Raw genomic sequence first — 15,307 nt, forward strand, 5'->3', positions numbered from 1 at the left:
ATGTATGGAAGTGTCGGTCATATTGTATATAGTTTAGAATTAATAGATTTATACAAAGGTTCAAGAGTAAGAAACATACCACACGAATTAAAATACTGAACAATTTCACTCTCTGGAACTTTAGTAAAGCAATTTTTAAATAAAACTTAAAACAAGTCGTAATGTTGTTTCATGAGTAATCAATGAAACCTTTCCTCTAGAACTGTTAGGAACTCTCGCCCACACTCGCTTCTGATTAGTTACGAGGCGAAGCTTTGCAATTCTGACTGGTGGAAGGTGACGTCAATCACAGAAAGATCCGACGGATTTTCAGGCTGTCGCTGGCCACTTGCACAGAGAAACAAGAGAAAGAAAAGTGTGATTAGGGCAGTGCTGCCAGCTTTGTGCACCAGAACGGGTAATCTGCAAACTTCCTGTTTTTATCTTCACAATTAAACAATATATATAGATTATTGCAGATTTAACTTGGCTTCACACTGGTGAATGGAACCGTGCCTCCTTTTCAAACTGTGAGTTTTTATCCGAAGTGTGTTGTGCTTCTGTTGTGATCTGACAGCTGGAGGTATGGGAGTCTCGCCTGGCAACATTGCCGCTGGAAGACTTTGTTGAGAACATAAAAATTACCTGCAGTTTTGTTTTGTTTCTTATAATTTATGCACAAAATGGCGGAAGGTCGGAAGGAGAGTGGACTTGCAGGTTCTGAGGTATTTGGAGAGCCTGAGTCAGTTGGAGATTCCCATAAAACTTGGGCCACAACGGTGGAAGGCGAATTGGAAGCAGTTGGTGGAGAGGTGGCAAGCGGGCAGGGTGACAGGAGGAGACGTGCCCTTTCAGCAGCCGGGGATCGTTTCAGTCCCGGGGGATCAGCGTCCGTAGGAGCAACCGCAACAGGGGATATAGAAGCTTGTCTCATCGAGGCTGCCAAAGCTACACCCCGCAGGAGTAGCATCATTAAGGTATGTCATTTACCCTCCGTGAGGTTATCTATATGAGAACGTTGTATGCATTTACATACATGACAATAATTAACGCACTCCAAAAGCAACTCAGTGTGAAATGCTTTGAGCGATGTGCAAGACGTAATAAAGCGCTGTATTAATACAAGTTTTTCTCCATGTTTTCATCGGTTTACCAAAATAACTTAATAAATAAAACGTACTCAGCATTTTTGATTGAGCGAACTGGCGAGTTTCGGACAGCTGAAAATATTGTTGTGAACTGTCTGGTAATAAGTTGCGCATTTCTTTCCGAGAACAGTCTTTAATCTGTGCTTTGCCCAGATGCTCTGGCGGAGATTTGGAACTTAGTGTTGGGGCCATGTGAGGTAACATGTCCCCACATGGACCACTGGTGTATTGACACTGAACTGCCCTGCATATTTATTATGTTGCAACAATCTAAGTTTTAATGAACTAAAACATATAAAATATGATAGTTATTTCTGTACTTTACGCTCTCCTGAAATATGTTTAATTTCTTTCTGAGAAACCCTACATGATCTGTGTTGTCTGTACTTATGGCAGTTGGCATGATTATGTGGCAAGTTTTTTGGGACTCTCAGTACTATTTGTTCTGAAGCTCTTGAACCTACATTCTGATTTAAACTGTAAAATCATTACTCAGATTTGCTAAAGAGTTTGGATGACATTTTTATAACTATTTTTGTTAGTGAAGGTCACTGGAGGAAGTGATGTCACGTCATACATGACCACGGAGTTGTGCATGTAGCCTGATAGAGTGCTTAGATGTGGCTCGTGCAGTAACTCTCTCTTTCGCTCTCTGTCTCTCTGTGTGTGTGTGTATATATATATATATATATATATGTTTTAGTTAGGTTATAATAAAAACCCACATTTTCTTTGTCTAACCTATAGTCCTGCGAGTCTTGCAATAGATCACACACCAAAGGAACAAGTATTATTACAGTGTAAGCATTGGTTAATATGAAGTTGGACTTTGTTTTGCTAGTTTTGTACCAAAATATTCATAAAACTTTATTTTCTAGTTTGAAATGTGTCCACTAGCATGTGTTTTTGGTTGCATAATTCTCAAATGCTTAAGATTGGCCTTTTTGTCTTGTGTTCCTTGGGCATAACATAGTATCTATCGGGTTACTGGATTACATTTATGGCATGCCAGCTAGTGGTCAAATCATTACTAAACAGAATAGGGTAATTAATAGTTACTTTTGTAATATACACTCTCCTGCAAATCATTCACATTCTAATCATAACCATTATTAAAAATTATTTTCTCCTGTGTTTCTCTCTTGGAAGGTTTTAACTCATTGCTTGGGTATGATTTCATGGATGGTACCTGGGGTATCTAACCTAAATTATCATTATTTACGTACAAATCTTGATAGTGAACATTGGCGGCTGTTCAACCAGAAGGATTATCGCTGTTGAATGCAATCTGTCCTGCTGTGACATCCAAGTGTGCACTTCCAGTTAAGGATGTTGGTTAGCTCTGAGAGATCTTCAGTTCTCTAACCCCGGCGTTCTGAGGCTCTCCTCTGATTATTCTCCACCTTTGAGATTAGATAACTCAGACTAGGCAGTTAAATTCAGGACTAGTTGGTTAAATTCAGAACTAGTCACAGGCTATATTTATTGGTCCATTGGAGAAACAAACTAATTAACAAAGCTGGTCAGTTGCAGGCTGTCCATCTTGGAAATAAGCCAGCAGAGCTGCAATTGTGCATTTTTGCTCCACATCTGTGCCTGATCCTGTTGAGTGCTGAGGTTAACGGTGCATTCTACAAAAGGTGTGCCAGTCTAAATCTTCAGCTTGTAAAGATTGCATGCATGTGCTGAATATACCAAAGCAATTTTTCTGTCGATATCTTTAAATTGTGTATTTAGCTTAACCATTTTCCATGTCAGTGATGTAGCATGTAACAATCAAAAGACAAATGTTTCACCAGATTGAGATTAATAGTTCAATGCTGTGAATGCCGGAAATCTGAAATTAAAACGGAAATTGATGGAAATACTCAGCAGGTCAGGCAGCATCTGTGGAGAGAGTAACAGAGTTGATATTTCAGGTCGATGGTCTTTCTTCAGAGCTGGGAAAAAGTTAGAGATGTAACAGGTTTTAAGCAAGTACAGAGGCAGGACAAGGGACGATTAATAGTTGATGGGCATACAGAAAAACAGAGAAATTATGAAAGGCAACACTGGGTTAAACAGATATTTCATTACCTAATTAATGTGGCAAATCTAGCGCAGGAAGTGAAGAATAATACTTGAACTGCCAGCAGCTCCCGAGAAATCTGTGCTTCCTGGCTAGTTATTTTTCTGTTGACATTCCAGTTTGCGCATAATGACTTTGGAACAAACAATAATATAACAATTTGTTTCAAGAGTAACTATTATTGTAATATTTTATAACACAAACTTTTAACAGACTTCCATTTTCTCTAAAGTCTTCTACATTTTCGCCTATATATACTGTTTAACTTTGTATTTCTAGACAATTAGTATTTTAATTTTCTTATAACCTGCTTCCTTTAATTAGTCTGTTTCTTCTGAAGTAAATGTTCCATCATTCACTCTAAGCTGGTGAAGGTGATATCTTGTCAAAATTGGCCCATATTTGACAGAAAAACTGAATCCAAAGGAGTCTTGGACCATTGTAGTTTGAATTGTTCACCCCAATGAAGCTCACAGGTTAAGACTTTTTTATTGGGTACCACAAAAATGAAAAATTTTGTTGGTGGTATTGGAAAGATTAATTCTGTAATTAAACTTCTGTGTACAAAGCATTGTTTTCCAGATCAAACCACTATCTGGAATGAGTTCCACAGGTAGGACAATAGTGTGAAGAGGTGTGCGAAGCTGCTGGTATTGTGTGCTGACTTCTTGAATTGATCGACAATATTGAGGTGTAGCTCCAGCATTTATTTTGTTCTTGGTATAAATAAAGAGATATACCTTGATTTGGAAGCACTCTGTTTGTGTTGTCCTGATGATAATATTTTGAGAGGACAGATAATCTAACACATGGGGCGGGATTTTTATCCAGATGACGGGGGTCTCTGTGGGAGGCCCGCAGAATCTAGTACCAATTAGGCACTTAAGTGGACAGTGGCGAGTATTCCACAGGATCAAGGACCCCGGTGACAGCTGCTGCCATTCAGTGGCCAGCTGCTCTTTAACTGAGCAGAGCCACTGCGGAGGCGGTGGCTGCTGCCGGTGGAGCACCTACCCGAGGCCCAGGAGCGGCACTGGACCCAAGCCACAGGTAGGTCAGGTTGGGGAGGGTCTCGCGGCGTGGGGGTTGCAGGGGAGATGGGTGTGGGGGGTCGGTTGCAAGGGCGATGGGGGATGGCTTTCAACAAGCTCCCCTCCTTTCTCGATGCTGGGTTCGTTGTTCAGGCACCTGGAGCCGGAAAGCAGGCTGCATGGTTTTTCATGCCGTACATCCCATGTGGTGACATGGCCGCCCGCTGTATGGCTAATTGCGGTGGTGGGGTGAGGCCGTTAATTGGGTATTAATTGTCCAGTTAAGAGCTTCAGTTGGCAGCAGGGCAGGAAGGCTCTTCACAGACCTTCCTGCCCCGACTTAATTATGGCGAAGGTGGTGGGGTCCTCAGCACCACCCCCATTCTACCTGATTATATGCTGTCCGCCACAGGCGAGAGCATAAAATTCCCCTTGTGATGTTGGAATGTTCATTCAAAAAGTGATCAGCAAATGTAATGGACATCTGGTTAGGGCAGTGGTAACAAAATTCCTGAAAAACATCCAATTACAAAATAATAACTTCTAACTTTTTGAAGTTATTTCTGTAGTATACTTCAGGGAAGGAGAACTACTAACAGAATATTCTTCACATTCTCACACTAGCATCTCTATTACCTGTTGGCGAAGAACTATCCACATGTGGCAGCTATTAAATATTATGATGCTTCTACTTTTATCTCTGCTCTCTTGTTCAGTAAGAATTCCCCAGATGTGCCTTAGGAGGCCAGCTTCTCAATAAAGTTATGATGCTATATCTTATCAAAACCTTTTGACTTGTTTTGGGATGCTGCCTTGATTTTGCTCTTGGCTCCAACACAACTGCCCCACATTTGAACCCTGAGACTGAAAGCATCACAAGTTACAATATTTATCTAATGCCAAATTGAGAAATAAATAGTTTATCGTGATGGAGTCGTACCAAGAGCTTCTCATTAAAATTGATTTTCATGAATTTAGACATATTTGACAGTTGAGATACTGGTCTGTAGTCGTTGAGGATTTGACTTTTGTTTCATTTAGTCGGTAGCTCACAAAATTATGGAATGGTAGTGCACAAAGTAGGCTATTCTGTCCATCAAATCTATGCTAGTGTTTTCTTCCGAAATGAGACATCTAGGCCGGAATTTTATGGCCCCCAAATGAGCGGGCTGGTGACGAGTGGGGCGTGCCGTTCCCGCCCCCCTTCCGCCCCTGCTGGACGTTTGGACCTTGGAATGAGCAAAGGTGTTTCAGGTGCAAATTGCAGTGGCCATCTTGATGCCAGGTTTTTAAAATTTTACCTGTAGGATTTTCCCCTTTAAAAGTCTAATGTAAGTTCCAACTGATGAATTAATATTTCTCATTTGGTATATTTGTTTAATTGACACTTTCGCACCACATGGAATGAAATGTGACAATAGGAGCATTTCATTAGTTATGGAAAAGCAAAAAAAGAAGAAAACACACAATCATTCTTAACACTCACTCCTCAAATTCACTCATTAATCTTAAATATTCTGCATCTGGCTTTGTCTGCAACAGCTATGCTGATTTAAAAATTGTTTGGAGTTTTGTTTGGAATGGTCATGTGTTGTTAAATGGAGTTGGAGTTTCTTCAGTATCAATTTGTAATACCCTGGGGATGTGCATCTCAGTAATCATGTGGTTGTTGGTGAAGCTTGGGGCTCACCTGCCCCAGGCCAATCAAGGCCCTTAAGTGGCCAATTAATTGGCACTTAAGGATCTCCCCCCCCCCCCCCCCCCCCCCCCCCCCCTTGCGGGTATTTTACCCTCGGCGGGATGGCAAAAACGTCAAGGATTCCGCCTGGTAAAACTAGGCGGCCTTCTTGTGGACTGGGGGGGTGGGGGTTCCTTCCTGATCGGGCACCCTGTGCCCCATGGAGGGCTGCCCCTGAAGTCCCAACCGCCAACCGCCCCCAACACACAACACTCTGCCCGCCCCCCCAACCAGAAACCCTTGCCTTGCCGGGGCCCGCGTGATTGCTGCCGGCGAGCACCTAAAAACTTATCTGCCTTCCAGGCCTGTCCTTCACCTTGCTTGCGATGGCTGGGTGTAGCCCCAGCAGTGAACACCGCTCCCGGTGGGTGGGGGGGGGGGGGGGGGTACTAAGAGCTGCTGGCCCACTGATTGGCCAGCAACCCCACTCGGCTGGACTTCCTGCCTCAAGGAGGTGGAAGTTCTGCCCAAGACTAATTAAGGGCCTGGGGAGCGAAAAATCCCGGCCTGTCTCCACAGACCCAGCGAAGATGGGGTCGCCACCGACTTTTCAGCTGGCGGTCGGGGCCTCCCACCCAATGAAAAATTCCAGCCCTAATCTAATCTCACTCTTGCACGCTCCTCACTATGTCTTTGACATTTCTGCATAAAATCAAATATCCTGTAAATTAGTCTGCATTTTGAATGATTGAATGTTCATCTAAATTTGTTAATATTGATCAAATATGGTTTCTAAGATAATTGCCAACTATATTAAGAGAACTGTATTATTTGTGTATTTACAACAGAATAACCCAAATAGCTGGTTACTTCAATGCGGATGATCATGACTGTATTTGTAATGTAACAATGGTATGTGGACACAAAAATGCCTAATTGGCATTTGCAACTAATATGTTCGCTAACCTTTTGTTACATCATGTAATTAACTACACGGGGCAATGAAAATATTAGAAATTTCTGTTGGTTAATGTTGTTGGGAACTACCAAAAGATGATTCTTCACATTCCCCCGTTTGTATTCCTACTTATTGCTGTACCTCCTGGTATATAACTTTATACACATAGTAGTTATTAAATCTGTACAGAGAGCAGAAGATCCCTTTGTACATCGTTTTCTTCAATCTCACAAAAGTCTTCGATTCGATGAATCGAACTGCCCTTTGGAAAATGCTACAATGACTTTGGATGACCACCTAAGTTCACAAACATCGTCCATCCATCTCCTATGTGACAATATGCAAGTAACAGTACTATACAATGGCTCCAATACAGTCCCCTTCCTGTCAAAACGGGTGTCAGACAGGGGTGTGTCATTTCACCAACACTATTTTCAATCTATCTGAAATAACTTATTGCACTGATGGTAAAGTGTTCAGCCTGCTGAAGACCAAAACCAAGTGTCATGCGTGGAAGACCCGTGATGAAATAAACAATGTTACGGCCAAGGTGAGGAGGGGTTTACAGTTCCCCCCTGACCCCTTGCTCTTCCTCTTATTTGACCGCAACAGGGTTTATTTTTTAAACAGTGGTTATGCTTACCACCTCAGTGAGCGTTTTACCTTTTACCTTTAATGTGATCGTGAAAGAACCAATCGAACAGGTTTTCTTGTGCTTAAACAAGAAAAAGGTAAGTTGATTATACTCAACAAGCTAAACCTGATCTAAAAAAAAATCCGCTACACATTCACGCACACATTCACACGAGGATCACACACACACAAATAGATTACAAAGTGGAAAGTAGGTTTTTTTCGGCTGGATTAAAGTCCAGAATAAATAAAAGTTAAATACACAGTCTGAGGTTGGATGATTTGGTGATCTTCCAGCTGGAGTTGTATTCTTGATGTCGTTGGCTGGTCAAAGTGCACTTTGTGGTTGGCCTGCCTTGCTCAGGGTTTTCTTGAAGGCATAATTGTAGGTAGCTCTCCTGGTCTCTGGCTATAGCAGTCTGTAGGCTTGGAGTGTCCACAGTTCCAGACAGTTTTCAGACTTGACGTTTTCTGGAGAGATAGAGGGCGGGGTGGGGGCTGGTGGTGGGGGAGGCACACAGTCTTTGCTGCACACTCAGTTACTGCTTGTCTCTTTTTGTGCAACAAAACTCCCAGTTTTTCACAGCCTGAGGAGACAGTCACATGGCCTTTTCTCAATCCCCTTTGTTTTTAATGAGATCCAAAGTCTAAAACCCAAAACCTCTGTCAGGTGGGGTTGTCGGTGTTTACCCCCCTGCAGGGACATCTCCATTCATGAATGCCTCAAGATGGCTTTGAATGTCCCGCTAACAAGGGTGATCTGGATAATCTACTCAGCCAAAGCATTGTCCTGGCTGAGCTTCTCATTAGACGTCTGGCTCTGTTTGGGCCTTGCAATGTGCAAAGGTGTTTCAGATGCAAATTGCAGTGGCCATCTTGGCTGCCAGTTTTTTAAAAAGTTAACTAGGATTTTGCACATTAAAAGTCTAATGTAAGTTTCCAACTGATGAATTAATATTTCTCATTTGGCATATAGTGTTTTTGACAACAATGAAATGGAAGAATTATAAATTAAAAAGTCAACTGTTAAACAAAACCACAAAAACATGGACATTTGTACCACTGTCAAAATGGAGTAGCCATCATGTGACCCCCTCCTGTACTGAACGTTAGAGAAACTTCCAAGACTGTTTGTGAAGAGATTGAGAATAGGAATGCTTTAGTGGAGACTGTTTGTTTATTGCTTGCTACAGAGCTTACTACTCTACTCCTAACAATCTCCAGGCAGTTCTGGCTGGCTCTTCCTTCTGAGTACAATTAACTACTCAACATCCAACACCTGTTCACCCTATTACCTTCAACTACTAGGTATTTAACATCCATCAACAGAACTTATTAGACACTAACATTGGAAATCAACAAACTTGTCTGCAAAGATGGAACTCGTTTACCTCAGCTGAAATAGCTCTGAAGAACCCCTTTAGAGTTATAGAAAGTTTACGGCACAGAAAGAGGCCATATGGCCCATTGTGTTTGCACCAGCTGAAAAAAAGAGGTGCCCAACCTAATCCCACTTTCCAGCATTTGGTCCGTAGCCCTGCTGGCTACGGCACTTCAGATGCACATCCAGGCACATTTTTTAAGAGATGGAGTTTTCTGCCTCTACCACCCTTTCAAGCAGTGAGTTCCAGACCCCCACCACTCTCTGGGTGAGAAAGGTTTCCTCATCTCCCCTCTAATCCTTCTACCAATCACTTTAAATCTAAGCCCCCTAGTCACTGACCTCTCTGCTGAGGTAATAGGCCCTTTTTTATTCATTCATGGGATGTGGGCATCGGTGGCTAGGCCATCCTTTATTGCCCATTCCCAATTGCCCTTGAGAAGATGGTGGTGAGCAGCCTTCTTGAACCGCTGCAGTCCATGTGAGGTAGGCATACCCACGGTGCTGTTAGGCAGGAAGTTTCAGGTTTTTGACCCAGCGACAGTGAAGGAATGGTGATATAGTTCCAGGTCAAGATGGTGTGTGGCTTGGAGGGGAACTTATAGCTGGTGGTGTTCCCATGTATCTGTCCTTCTAGGTGGTAGAGGTTGTGGGTTTGGAAGTTGCTGTCTAAGGAGTCTTGGTGCGTTGCTGCCGTGCATCTTGTAGATGGTACACACTGCTGCCACTGTCCATTGGTGGTGGAGGGAGTGAATGTTTGTAGATGGGGTGCCAATCAAGTGGGCTGCTTTGTTCTGGATGGTGTCGAGCTTCTTGAGTGTTGTTGGAGATGCACCCATCCAGGCAAGTGGAGAGTATTCCATCACACTTCTGACTTGTGGTAGACAAGCTTTGGGGAGTCAGGAGGTGAGTTACTAGCCGCAGGATTCCTAGCCTCTGACCTGCTCTTGTAGTCACGGTATTTATATGGCTACTCCAGTTCAGTTTCTGGTCAATGGTAATCCCCAGGATGTTCCCATCCACTCTATCCAGGCGACCACAATTTTGTACATCTCAATCAAATCTCCCCTCAGCCTCCTCTGTTCCAAAGAGAACAATCATAGCCTATCCAATCTTTCCTCATAGCTGCAATATCCCATTCTTGGCAACATCCTCATAAATGTCCTCTGTATCCTCTCTATGCAATTACATCCTTTCTGTAATGAGGTGACCAGAAATTGCAAGGAGTACAATTGCATATTAATGACTCTACTGACATGAATGAACTAACAAAGGATTCTGGAGACAGACTGGCTCACAGCCCAAACTAAAATGAATAGATGTGAAGTAGCACCGTGTTACCAGAATGGTCCTCATTCAGACATCAATCGATAGCCATGGTTATCTTATCCTGGCCTGTTGTGTGGTCACACCAGGGGAAAGTGTCAAGTGCCTCCGAACAGAAATTCTGATGTGATAGATTTTTACCTCAAAAAGGTAGCCCACTGGAGAGGGGAGATCAAGCCAGCACCTCCGAAAGCATCCTGGTCAAAGGCTGTGTAAGAGATCCAGCCAAGCAAGAAGAACCCTGCTGAACAATAAGTGAATAACCACAACAGCAGAGACATCACAAAGTGACTAAGACTCTCCATCTGTGAAGGTAATAAAATCCACACCACAAAATTTGTGCTGAATTGTAACCACTAGAACTCTACAACATTTCAACAAGTTCAAGACTACAAACACCCAGGCCTGCACCTTTAAAAGAGACTGACCTCCTGAGAAGATTCAACAAATTTACGAAAAGCTACGAACACCTAAGCTCACTTTGGACTTTAACCTGCCTTCCATTTTCTCTCTATCAATTCCTATGTATGTATGTGAGTGAATGTGTGTGTGTGTGTGAGGTTGTGTCCATTTCGGGAATTGTGTAAAAATAAAGTTATTTTTTAACCTATGAGAAAACCTGTAATTTGCCTGCTTATTTGACCCGAAAGACAGTCGGGCTAACGCATCATTTTTAACAAATCACGATTGCAGTCAGTTGGGAGGTGAACAGTGGGAACCGCCCACACCCCTTTTCTACCTGTATGTAACTCAAGACAGCAACCACTTCTGTTGTAGAACTACTGTATGCTGAAGAAGAACTACAACAGATGGTTGACATATTCACCAAAGCCTACGAGAGCATGGAACTTGCCCTGAACACCAGGAAGACCAAAGTCCTCTACTAACCCACATCAAATATATCAAATCCAACGCCTTCAATTGAGATTCATGGTGAAGTGTTGGGAAAATGTCCCTCCCTTCCCATATCTTGAAAGCTATCTATCCCAAAAAGCTGACAGTGATGAAGAGGTGCGCCACTGAATCCAATGTCCTAGCTCAGCCTATGATAAATGATGTACTCGAGTTTTTGAGAATCATGATGTCAGACCCGACACTAAACTCAAAGCCTATCGGGCAGTGGCTGTCACTACGCTTCTCTACGGTGCTTGGACAATTTTCTCTTTTTGTTCTTGGGATGTGAGTGTCGCTGGCAATGCCAGCATTTATTTCCCATCCTTAATTGCCCTTGAGAAGGTGGTGGTGAGCCGCCTACAACTGAGTAGCTTGCTAGGCCATTTCAGAGGGCAGTCGAGTCAACCACATTGGTGTGGTTCTGGTGCACACATAGACCAGACTGGGTAAGGACAACAAATATCCTCCTCTGAAGGACATTAATGAACCAGATGGTTTTTAATAATGTTCATGAAACTATTGGATTTTCTTTATGAGACTAGTATTTTATTCCAGATTTATTCATTAAATGAATTTAAATTGCTTCAGTTGCTGTTGTGGAATTTGGACTCATGTTTCCAGAGTCCAGGCCTCTGGATTATTAGTCCAGTAACATTAACACTATGCGACCGTCCCTCTTCTAGGGCCTTGCTATGGCGTTTATAACAACATCATCACTGCTGTCTTAGATGAATCTTGTGAATCAAGTTGAAGGATAAAAGAACAAACATGAGCGTCCTCCAAGGCACAGATGTGCCAAGTATAGAGGCCATGATAATCTCACATCAGCTGAGATGGACAGAACATGTTGTCAGAATGCCTGACTCAAGATTTCCCAAACAGATGCTCGACTCAGAGCTACGCCAGGGAGCCCATTCGTATGGGAGCCTATTCACTGGGAGCCAAAGGAAACCTTTCAAAGACAATCTCAAAGCCTCAATGAAGGTCTGCTCCATTAACATGAACACATGGGAAGTAGATGCCTAATTGCGACCAAAATGGTAACCCATTATAAAAAATGGTGCCAAGACCTTCCAATCAACAAGAGCAGCCACTGAGAGAGAATGACGAGAGAGATGCTAAGAGAGGGCAGCTACTTGAGCCAACAATCTAACTACCTCTACTGGCCAACAACTGATGTCCTGTGGGAGAGCCTACGAGGTAAAAATAGTAGTCGTATGCCATTAGCAAACCCACAACCAGTACTGACATCTCACTTCCACCCAGCCATCCACAAGGAAGAATCATCCTCAACACGATGGATTGCCAATGAGTTGCTAAATATGATATTGCCTCGAGCTTTGTGCTCTTTCCTCTGTCATGAAAATCGGATGCTGCTTATTTAGCTCCTTAGTTAATCCACTAAGCATATTTCATTCTTGTAGAAATGCTGCTTCTAGCCTCCATTTCTCACCCCAACTGTCTTTTTTCTTGTCCTTCTCCTTGATAGTTTGGTGAAACTTGGTCATGTAATGTAGCAACATACTTATTAAGTTTCTGTGTCTTAAATGTGCCTCAGTACCAGAGATAATCAGTTGATTGGCTTAAGCATTTCTAAAGCCAGTTTCAAAATGTAGAACAAAAGCAAAGTACTGCAGATGCTGGAAATCTGAAATAAAAACAGAAAATGCTGGAAATGCTCAGCAGATCAGGCAGCATCTGTGGAGTGAGAAAAGGAGTTAACATTTCAGGTCGATGACCTTTCATTAGAACCCTGATTTGTTGAAAGGTCATCAGTCTGAAACGTTAACTCTGGTTCTCTCTCCACCGATGCAGCTTGACCTGCTGAGTATTTCCAGTATTTTCTGTTTTTATTCCAAATGTAGTAGTTGGCCACATATTGATTTATTTCTGCTCTTTAAGGTTGCCTGAGAGCAGTCTTGGGATAATGCTGTATTCACTTTTCAGTCCCTTTGGAAAAAAACCCAGTTTTCCTTTTTGGCAGCTTTGCTGATAACGCTGCTGAGAGCTACCACATGAGAAGCAACAGCATGAATGTGTATCCTGTAACTTCATGGCGCAGTATTTTGAGAGCTCTACTGTAGCAACATGCCCCTATCCAACAAAGTTGACTTAATTGTTTTATTGTTTGTAGAGAATGCTTTGATTAGCTATAATATTTTACATTGAAATAGGTATGAAGGTCAGTAATCAGAAAGGTATCTGCAAGCAACCTGTTAAATTTTCAATGAGTTACAATTATTTCTAAACTTTAAAGAGTTTATTGAATAACAAACATATTCTATATGGAAGTTTAAAATCTTGAAACATCATGCGTGTCCATAAAATGTGTAAAGTATTCTCAACAGCCACAATAAAGATCAACATTTTTGAAATGTAATATAGTTCAAATTACCAATAATTTAATTGCTCTACTTGTTGCTAAAACTGATGTGACCTTCTGACTGTTAAAAATAAAAAATAAAATTTTTTTATAACACCAAAAACCTATGTATTATTAAGTAATTGTACATTTTGTCAAATAGTACTTACAGAGGAATGCATTGGAGCAGTAATCTGAAGGAAATACTGCACTGTCTATTTAATGTGACTCCAGGATGGTATGTTGCTTCCCTAGTTAGGGTCAAGGATGTAACTGAATGGCTGCACAACAGTCAGGAGGAAGGCGAACCAGAGGTCATGGACCATATTGATACCAATGACACAAGTAAAAAGGGGGATGAGGTCCTGTAGGCAGATTTTGAGCAGCTTAGAAATAAATTAAAAAGTAGGACATCAAAGTAGTAATCCCTGGATTACTCTCGATTCCAAATGCTAGTGAATACAGGAATAGGAGGATAGTGCGGATGAATGTGTGGCATGAGGGAGGGCTTTAGATTCTTGGGGCATGGGCACCAGTTTTGGGGGAGTTGGGACTGGTAAAAGTCAGATGGGTTGCACCTCAACAGGACTAGGACCAATATCATGGCGGGGAGGTTTGCCAGTGCTTTTGGTGAGGATTTGAACTTGCTTGACAGGGGGATGGGGACCTGAGCCTAGATTCAGAAGGGAGAGAAATAAAACTGGAAATCAAAGGCAGAAAATTAGTAAGCGAACATGGAAGACAGAGAAAACGACGACTAGAAAATAGACAAAGCAGTCGTTCAGTGATTAGTGGTACATACGTCAATATGTGAATAAGGCAGATGGGCTGAGGGCACAGATAAACACTTGAAAGTAAGATATCATAGTTATTATTGAAACATGGCTTAAAGAAGAGCAGGAATGGTAGCTCAACATTCCTGGTTACAAGGTTCAACTGACAGGATAGAGGGGGGATAAAAAAGGGGGCAGAGGTCACAATATTAGTTCAAGAAGCAATCACAGTTGTGAGAAGGGATGATATGCTAGAAGGATCATCAAATGAGGCCATTATGGGGTGAACTGAGGAACAAAAAAGGGGGCAATCACATTGGAAGTATACGAAGAACGGACAGGAGGCATTCTGAAGGGGGAGGGTAAACAGCCAGAGGTTGTGGTACACATCGGTACCAACGACATAGGCAGGAAGAGTGATGAGGTCCTGCAGGGGGAGTTTAGGGAGTTAGGTAGAAAGTTAAAAGACAGGACCTCTAGGGTTGTATTCTCGGGATTACTCTCTGTGCCACGTGCCAGTGAGGCTAGAAATAGGAAGTTAGTGCGGCTAAACACATGGCTGAACAGCTGGAGTAGAAGGGAGGGTTTCAGATATCTGGACCATTGGGATCTCTTCAGGGACAGATGGGACCTGTACAAGAAGGACGGGTTGCATCTAAACTGGAGGGGCACAAATATCCTGGCTGCGAGGTTTGCTAGCATCACTCGGGAGGGTTTAAACTAGTGTGGCAGGGGGGTGGGAACCAGAGCAGTAGGACAGCAAGTGAAATAAATGAGGGGGAACTATTAAATAAGGCCAGTAAGACTAAGAGGAAGAGCAGGCAGGGAGATGTTGCGGAGCACAGCAGGACTGGTGGTCTGAAGTGCATTTGTTTCAATGCAAGAAGTATAACAGGTAAGGCAGATGAATTTAGAGCTTGGATTAGTACTTGGAACTATGATGGTGTTGCTATTACAGAGACTTGGTTGAGGGAAGGACAGGATTGGCAGCTGAATGTTCCAGGATTTAGAAGCTTCAGGTGGGATAGAGGGGGATGTAAAAGGGGTGGGGGAGTTGCATTACTGGTTAAGGAGAA

At 42.5% G+C, this 15,307-nt stretch overlaps 1 protein-coding gene across 2 annotated transcripts in view; it reads left to right on the forward strand.

The window, feature by feature from the left end:
* The first annotated feature begins 301 nt into the window (after positions 1-301).
* The window catches only part of plcl1 (phospholipase C like 1), a 546,809-nt gene continuing 531,803 nt past the window's right edge, over positions 302-15,307 (forward strand). The window contains exon 1 of one of the 2 annotated variants that reach the window (XM_068035700.1): positions 302-956. In XM_068035700.1, coding sequence (XP_067891801.1) covers positions 654-956 — 303 coding nt within the window. In that variant the 5' untranslated portion in view covers positions 302-653. The remainder of the gene's footprint in view (positions 957-15,307) is intronic. The other variant, XM_068035701.1, reaches the window with a different exon arrangement.

Source organism: Heterodontus francisci, chromosome 7, assembly GCF_036365525.1.
Source record: "Heterodontus francisci isolate sHetFra1 chromosome 7, sHetFra1.hap1, whole genome shotgun sequence".
NCBI classification, from domain to species: Eukaryota; Metazoa; Chordata; class Chondrichthyes; order Heterodontiformes; family Heterodontidae; genus Heterodontus; species Heterodontus francisci.